General features: G+C 65.5%; 1 protein-coding gene across 1 annotated transcript in view; it reads right to left on the bottom strand.

The window, feature by feature from the left end:
- Window positions 1–7,316: 7,316 nt before the first annotated feature.
- DNM2 (dynamin 2) overlaps window positions 7,317–8,123 on the bottom strand; it is a gene marked incomplete at both ends in the record, with an annotated part of 31,817 nt that continues 31,010 nt past the window's right edge. Inside the window, one exon of the mRNA XM_082012169.1 lies at window positions 7,317–7,420. Within this exon, the coding sequence (XP_081868295.1) occupies window positions 7,317–7,420 (104 nt within the window). The remainder of the gene's footprint in view (window positions 7,421–8,123) is intronic.

The raw sequence follows: 8,123 nt of genomic DNA, 5'->3' as shown, positions 1-8,123 counted from the left end.
AGGCTGGGAGGGCGAAGGCGGGAGCGGAGCCGCGCTCGGGCGACGGCCTCCACGACATCCGGGGCCACAGGTACCGGTGATGGAGGCTAACGCTAAGCAGCGTTTCGCGGCGAGCGCGGCGAAGCCTCCCGGGGAGGCGGGAGCCGCCGCGTCCCTGGGAACGTCCCAGGTGGGGTCGGACGCGGCTCCGAGCACCCCGACGGAGTTGAAGACGTCCCGGCGCCCGGCAGGGAGGACTTAGACGCGCTTAAAAGGTCCCTTCTAACCCAAACCCTTCTCGCGGGTCCCGAGAAAGGGAAAGGGCGGAAACGACGTCTTTTGACTTCAAAATACGGCGAAAAGCGGCAGCGTGTGATCGGGTTTGTGTTTTTTTTTTCCCCGTAGGACGGCAGACGGTTGCAAGGAACGCAACGCCCGGTTAACGCCGAAGAACGGCTGTCGTCCTCGGCTCTGAGCACGCTTCTCGGCGCGGAGCGCGGGCTGCGGGGACGGGAATCTGCAGCATCACCCCGTTTTCGCTTAAAAACGCAGCCGGGCCACGGCTTCCGCGGGATATAAAATCCCCGTTGGCCACCTGAGCCGGATTAAAGGATTCACTCGCTGGCGGGGCAGGCGGTAGGAGTTAAACTCGATGCGAAATAAGGACGCGGCGTTATTAAAACCAAAGCTGGTGGGTTTCCGAGCAGCGAGGCCGGGGAGAAACACGCTTGCGTGCCACCGGCGTCCGCCTGGGCTACGCCGCAGCGGCTAAACGCTTGCGGCCAGCCGGGAAGGCAAATCCGCGCCCGCGTCTCGCGCTCCGACGCGCGTTGCGGCTGCCAGAGCGAAGGGGAACCGCGACCGGAGGACCGGAAGGCGGCAGCGCGGCCGGGAGGAGGACGCGGGGCTGACGGCTCCCCGGCGTCTGTCGGGCAAAGGGAGCGGCTCCTCCGTCCCGGAGTCACATCCGACGAAATCCTGGGCTCCGGGGGAAGGAAATCCGGGGGGCTTGTGCTTGCCGCCTGCGGCCAGAGGATGCCAGAAGGGCGAAACGAGCGCGGCGCAGACGATCCCTTCCCGAGCCGCTCGCCCTCGCTTCCGAAGCCTCTGCCGGCCGGGAGCCGGGCAGCATTTCATCCCGATCTGTTCCGGCAATTTGTGGTCGACGGGTGTTTATTTTTCGTTTTCCTCCCGCGACGGAGCCAAGCGCTTCCCACAAACGTGGCGTCGAAGGGAACGGTCGCGCCTCCGACCGCAGGAGCTCTCGGCTTCACGCTGAATCCAGGATTCAGGCGCTCGCGTTTTCACACGAAAAGGTGCAAAGTGGCTGTTGAAAAGCAAGAACGTGCCTCAAAACTTCCCTTTCCTCTCGTCCCAAACTCGCGGGTTTAATCGTCTTAAGGATCTGCGGGCCACGAAAAGGCGGCCTCCAAAGCCGACGCTCATTTCCCGCTGGGAAATCCGGACTCCAGCGAAACGGCGGCGATTCCCAGGACGCGCGGCGCCCATCGGTGGGGAGGGAAACCTCCCGAAAGATCGACGCGGGGCGTCCCACGCTGGCGAGGGAGGCCGGAAACGTGCCGGGAGGCGAACGGAAGCTCGCGAAAAGCCGTAGGCTCGCCTCCGCTCCGGGGACGCCGGCTTCTCAGGCGATCCCGCTGGCGGAGGACGCGGGCGCACCTCTCGTCGTGCAAAAAAAAAAAGGCCACGGATCTTCAGGATTTAAGTTTCCCGCTTCAGAAGGAAAGAATATTCAATACTCACGTCACCCGAGGTGTCTGACCGCCCCGGGAAGGGACAGCGGAGGGTTCCGGCGTGCGTGGCGGGGACGGGGAACAGAAAGGCGACCGGCGGCCGTTTTCCCATCCTTTTTTTTTTTTTTACCTGTACCACGAAAATTCCACGCCTCTCGTTCCCGGGCGGAGGGGCCAGCCCGCGGCAGCGGGCGGGGATTTATCCCCGAATTAAGTCCTCCCAGCCCTCAGGAATCTTTCCCTTTCCCCCTCCCCAGAGGAAAACAAAGGCTGCAGGAGCCGTTTCCCTCTCCTCCTGCCGCAGCTAACGAGGAAACGGGGACTAACGAAGCATTTTTGAGAGGGAGGGACGCCGCCCGCCCGCAGACAGGAGGCTCAGCCCCGCTCGAGCCGAAGCCGCATCCCCGGCGCCGGCTTTTCCAGAAGAACCCCAAAATAAACAAGGAGCGTTACCGAAGCGTGAAGCGCTTTGGCATTAAAAACCGAGGTCCGCCCTTCTCCGGCGCCGCCGGAGACCCAGGCCTGTGCCAGCACCAGCGTTGCCTTCGCCGCCGTGGCCATTTTATTCTTATTTCTAAGAAAAAACCCGTCTGACCCCCCTTAACGTCACCCGCGGGGGCGTCCCTGACCAGCACGGGGTGCTCCCGAGGCGAGGAAACCCGAAATCCAGGCACGTACCTATGGGCATGGACGTCTCCGACCCCTCACGGAGCAGTGCGGCGAGGGGAGGTCTCGGGATGACGAGCTTTTAACACACGGCTGCAGGGAGGAGAAAATACGGCAATTAGTCGGCACCCGGCGTTATCCGGCAGCCGGCTTCGCTGCACGGCGCGCGGAGAAGGGCGCTCCTCTCCATTTCGCTCGGGCTCGGAGGAGAAGCGCGCCGGCAAGCGTTAACGGCGCGTGAAGCTCGTCAGCCTGGCAAAAAAAGGAAAGTTTTTAACGGCAGCGACCAATTTGACGGTTTTTTTTCTTTTTTTTTTGGAAATTCGCTTACTTACGGGTAAGTTAATGCCTGTAAGAAGCGCGGGAGAGGGGAACGCCGCGCCGCTTCCCCTCCTGCCTCTCCTCCGGCATTACGAACCCGCGGAGGGAGAGGCCGTCCGTCCGTCCCGTGAGCGGCACGCAGAGGACGCCGCGTCGTGCGGCGAGAACCGTCCCCTCCCCGTGGCGAGCCCTGGATGTCCCCCAGGGAGGGATTTTGGGGATGGAGAGGGGCGAGGGCCCACCGCGACGTAAACGCACGACAATCCGTTACAGAATTAAAATGAATAACCCGCGCGCCCGCCGCGGCGACAGCGATTTCACGCGCTCCCGCGCAAAATACATCTCGCTCCTTTCCGCAACCGTAACTCCATCATTTTTAAAAACCCCCAGGTGACAGGCTAGGAATCTCGTTAAGTCCTCGACTGCAGGAGGAATAAAGCCTTCCCTAATTAATTAGAGCCATTTGTCAGGGCTGGCTCGCTCGGTTTGCCCATTTGTGAGGTTTTTCGGCGCGTTTTCGTAGCGTACAGGGCCAGCCGGGCGAAAAATCAGTTGCTTCCCCGTAAACCCGGTTTATTCCGTCGGCGAGCGCCGCGCCGGTCAGTCAAAATCCGCCCCCAGCGCTCGGGGCGGGCTCGGCCCCGAGATTCCTGGGCTCGGCCCCGAGATTCCTGGGCTCGGGAGAAAAGGTTACAGGATTTTTAGGCTTTTCTAAACTTTTAGCGTCAAAACAAGCCCAGAAGCTTGACCTGCGCAGGGGGTACGTGAAACCCGCCTGCCCGATGCCATCGTTTCTTCCTTATCTCGGTGCAGCTCGTTAATTTTAAGCGGCAGCCGCACAAATCCCTTAATTACACACACGCACACACCCCCCGCCGCCTCCTTCGGGCTCTGATTTTCGAAGGAGGAAAATAGGAATTATTCTAACCGGGGAAATTAGCAGCAGAGTCCCCCGGCTCGCTCGCCCGTCCTCCCTTTGATCCCGACAACGGGCAGGTCGGCAGAGCCGGAGCAGCTCCGGGCACCGATCGGGGAGGGGGAAAAAGGAAAAAAAAAAAAAAGAAAAAACCCAAAAATCAGGGGAAAACCCTCCTAACCCGCGTAAAACCCCCGCACCTCGCCGGGGAGAGCTAAAAATCACGCTCTGCCGGCGCGGGAAAACGCTGCGTTTCACCTCAAAAGATCCGAACGCCGCCATGAAAAGAATTCAGGGTTATTTTTGCCCGAGATCAGGAGCTTATTTATAAAAATAATCACCGAGGGGGCCCGGTGTTTCTCGACAGCCCGACGCCGCAGGGATCTCCCCCCGCAGGGCGATCGCTCGCGCCCGGCATCGGGAAAAGGGTTGGTGACTGTGCCCCCAAAATCAATCCATACCCCCCGCCCCCCCCAGGAGCAGCCCTGAGGGACCCCCGACAGCGCCGAGGGACCCCCGGCAGCACCGAGGGACCCCCCGGCAGCACCGAGGGACCCCCCGGCAGCGTCGCCGGCGCCGAACAAAAGGCTGCGGTGCCAACAAAGGGGAGGCAGAGTCGCCCCCCGAAATGGAAGGCGCCGGCCGAGACCCCCGGCGCTGCGCGCTCCTCGTCCCCGGAAACGAAGGGGCGTCGGGGCTTCGCGCGGCGCCGGGGGGCTTCTCGCTCAGGAGCGTCGCGATAGAAAGAGGGGGGGGGGCTCTGCGACATGTTCCCCTCCCCAAGATGGGGTGCTCGCTGCGCCCCGAGCCGAGGGCGGCCTTCGTGCCGGGAAGGTGACGGATTCCCGGGGGGACGGAGGCCGGGGCAGCTCCCGGAGGAGCCTGCGACCCCCCCCCCCAGCCCCACGCCCCCCCCAGAAAGGGGGAAAAATGGATTAATTTTAGGGGTGGGGAGAGAGGAAGGGAGAGCAGGATAGGACGGGAGAGATGGGGGTGGAGGGAGGTCGACACGGGCACCTCAGAAATGAGGAAGAGGATGGTGAGACCCAGGGAGCACCCCAGAACCGGCTGGGGGCGGGGGGGGGGCGCGGGGGTGGCAATGACAGCAGCCGGGGAGGGTCCTGGCTTGGGAGGAGAAGGGCGAGCACCCCGGGAGGCGGGGGGGTAACGGGGAGGGGGACGGTGGCCTCCAGAAGGACAAACAAAGCCCCAAGAGGATGAGGAGGATGGGGCTGGGGGGGGGGGGACACGCAGACCCCACTGGGGAGTGGGGCTGGGGGCACCGGCCACCCGGCAGGGTGTGGGAGACTGCGGGATTTGGGGAGGAGGGTGGCCCCCTTTTAAAGGGGGACACGGAAGGAGGGCGGGGAGCAGCCTGGGGTCGGGGTGGGGGGCACTGCTGGGTCCCTGACCCCCCCAGCAAAGGCGGGGGGGGCCGGGGGACAGAGCCCAGCCTTGCCGGCCCCCCAGTGGGGAGATGTGGGGTTCTGGAGGAAGGGGGCTGGAAAAGGGGGAGTCGATGGGGGGGCACTAGGGGTGGGTGAACGATGAGGGGGGTCAAAAGGGCTGAAAGAGGGGGCGATGGGGGCTGGGTGCTGGGGGGGTGAGAAGAGGGGGCGATGGGGGCTGGGTGCTGGGGGGGTGAGAAGAGGGGGCGATGGGGGGGTGAGAAGAGGGGGCGATGGGGGGCTGGATGCTGGGGCGTGAGAAATGGGGGGGCTGGGTGCTGGGGGGGTGAGAAATGGGGGCGATGGGGGGTTGGATGGGGGGGTGAAAGGGGGTGATGGGGGGCTGGATGGGGGGTGAGAAGAGGGGGCGATGGGGGGCTGGATGGTGGGGGGGTGAGAAATGGGGGGCTGGGTGCTCGGGGGATGAGAAGAGGGGGCGATGGGGGGGCTGGATGGTGGGGGGGTGAGAAGAGGGAGCGATGGGGGGGTGAGAAGAGGGGGCGATGGGGGGCTGGATGCTGGGGCGTGAGAAATGGGGGGGCTGGGTGCTGGGGGGGTGAGAAATGGGGGCGATGGGGGGCTGGATGGGGGGGTGAAAGGGGGTGATGGGGGGCTGGATGGGGGGTGAGAAGAGGGGGCGATGGGGGGCTGGATGGTGGGGGGGTGAGAAATGGGGGGTGAGAAGAGGGGGCGATGGGGGGTGAGAAGAGGGGGCGATGGGGGGGCTGCATGGTGGGGGGGTGAGAAATGGGGGGCTGGATGGGGGGTGAGAAGAGGGGGCGATGGGGGGTGAGAAGAGGGGGCGATGGGGGGGCTGCATGGTGGGGGGGTGAGAAGAGGGGGCGATGGGGGGGTGAGAAGAGGGGGCGATGGGGGGGTGAGAAGAGGGGCGATGGGGGACTGGATGGGGGAGTGAAAAGGGGGCAATAGGGGGCTGGATGGGGGGGCTGAGAAGGGGGACTGAAGGGGGAGATGAATACTGGGGGGGGCTGAAAAAGGCGGGGGGAGGATGCTGAGGGGTTGCAAAGCGGGGGGGGGGCGGAAGGAGGGTGTGAAAGAGGGGGTGGGGGGGCTGGAAAAGGGGAGGAGGGGCGGGGGGGCTGCGGGGGGCCGAAATGGAGGGGGGAGGGGGCCGCCCGGGAGGGCGAGGGCACCCCCGGGGGGACGAGGTCGGGCTGCTGCTGCTGGCCGATGGCGGGGGGGGACGGCGGGGAGTCCCCCCCCCGCGGCCCCGAACAATGGGCAGCGCGGAGCTCCGCCGAGCTCCCGTGACCCTCCCGGGCCGCCGTACCCCCCCCCCCGCCCCCCTCCCGGCCCCATTCAGCCGGGCGCCGCCCTGACAGGCCCCGCCGGCCCTTACCGCGCTGGCGGCCGCAGGCGCCGCTCGCAGGGTCCATCCCCGCCGGGCGGCCCCGTCTCGCCGGGCGCGGGGGGGAACAAAGGAGCCGCCCGCCGCCGCCGCCGCCTGAGGGAGCGACGGAGACGCGCGCGCGCCCGCGACAGGCAGCCAGCGCGCGTGCGCGACGCCTCGCGCGTTTCCCCCCCCCCACACCCCCGCGCCGCGTCCCGCCCCTTCCCGCTCGCGCACCTCCGGCCGAACCAATAGCACGGCCCTCTCGGCCCAGCGCAGCCAATGAGGGCAGGGGAAGGGGAGCGCGCTCTCACCCCCGCCCCTTCTCCTCGCAGCGGCCAATGTGAGCGTGGCGAGCCCGCCCCCTGCGCGCCATTGGGGGAGGAGGGGGGGGGGAACAAGCAGGCGCGCTCTTTGGCCAATAGCAGCCGGCGGGGGGGGGGGGGGAAACAAGGTAGCGCAAGCAGCCAATGGGAGGCGCCCCCACATCCTCCCCTCCCCATTCCCTTCCGCCCCACCGCCTGTCTGTCTCCCGCCCTTGCAGCCAATCAACGCGGCGCGAACGGCCAATACCGCGGGCTCCGTCCCCGCCGCGGCCAATGGGACGGCGGGAAAGGGATCGGGGGCGGGAACGGCGGGGCGGGCGGGCGGGGAAAGGCGGCGTGCGCGCGCCGGCGGCGCGTGCTTCTCCTTCCCTCCCCCCCCCCCCCGCGCATGCGCAGTGACCGCGCCACTGCGGCGAAGGGGAGGGGCGGGGGAGAGGACCGGGGGCCTGGCGGGGGGGGGGGAGGGAGCGAGGACCGGGGGCCTGGCGGGGAGGGGGTCCCGGGGCGGGGGGGGGGGGTCCCCAGGGCAGGACGTGCCCCAATTTGAGGCGATTTTTATCGAATTTTGGGGTCCCGCCCCCCCCCCCCCCCGCCCGAGGCCGGACGAGGCTGCGCCGCCATTACAGACCGTCCGGCCTCGCGGAGGGCGAGACCAAAAACTGCGGGAAACCGGGCAAAATGGGGGAAAAACCCGAAAGGGAGCCCCGGTGGGCGCCGGGGGTGACGTCCCTTGGGGAAACGGGGGGAAAAACCGGGTTTTTGGGGCGCAGAAACCTCGCTTTTCGGAAGAATCCCTGTGGCGGCAGGGGAGGCCCAAACGCCCCCCTGGCCGGCGGGTTTGGGCCGGGCTTAGCCCAATTAAATTAAATTAAACAATTAATTAAGTTAAATTAATTAAATTAAACCAAAATTAAACATTTGCCGGCCGGTGGAACCGTTTCTGCCCGTTTTGGGGTGGACGGGGGGGGGACTCGAAATGCGTCCGCGATGGAGCAGGGGACCCCTCGGTGTTTAAAACTATAAGAAAATATAAAATACCGATATAAAACCGTATAAATATATTAATTAAACACCGTGGCGGTGAACCGCCGCCTCGCCGCCAGCGATAAATAATTCACGGGGGGGGGGGGGGTGGATGCATCGATGTGTTAACGAACGTCTTAACGATCGGCTGATCAATAATCAGGGAGGCGCACCAAAATTAAGAGATGTCTTAATATCTAAAATTAATCACGAGACGCCCTAACGAAGGGCTGGCGGGTAACCGGGGCGCGGCGAGTCGCCGCCGCGGCGCGGTCGTTCCCCCCCCCCCCCAGCTGCCGGTGCGTCGTTTGGGGTAAATCCACCAGAATTCGGCCACGT

The sequence above is a fragment of the Phaethon aethereus genome (genome assembly GCF_964289735.1).
Source record: "Phaethon aethereus genome assembly, chromosome: 32".
In the NCBI taxonomy this organism is placed as follows: domain Eukaryota; kingdom Metazoa; phylum Chordata; class Aves; order Phaethontiformes; family Phaethontidae; genus Phaethon; species Phaethon aethereus.
This window is presented reverse-complemented; position numbering and strand designations above follow the sequence as displayed.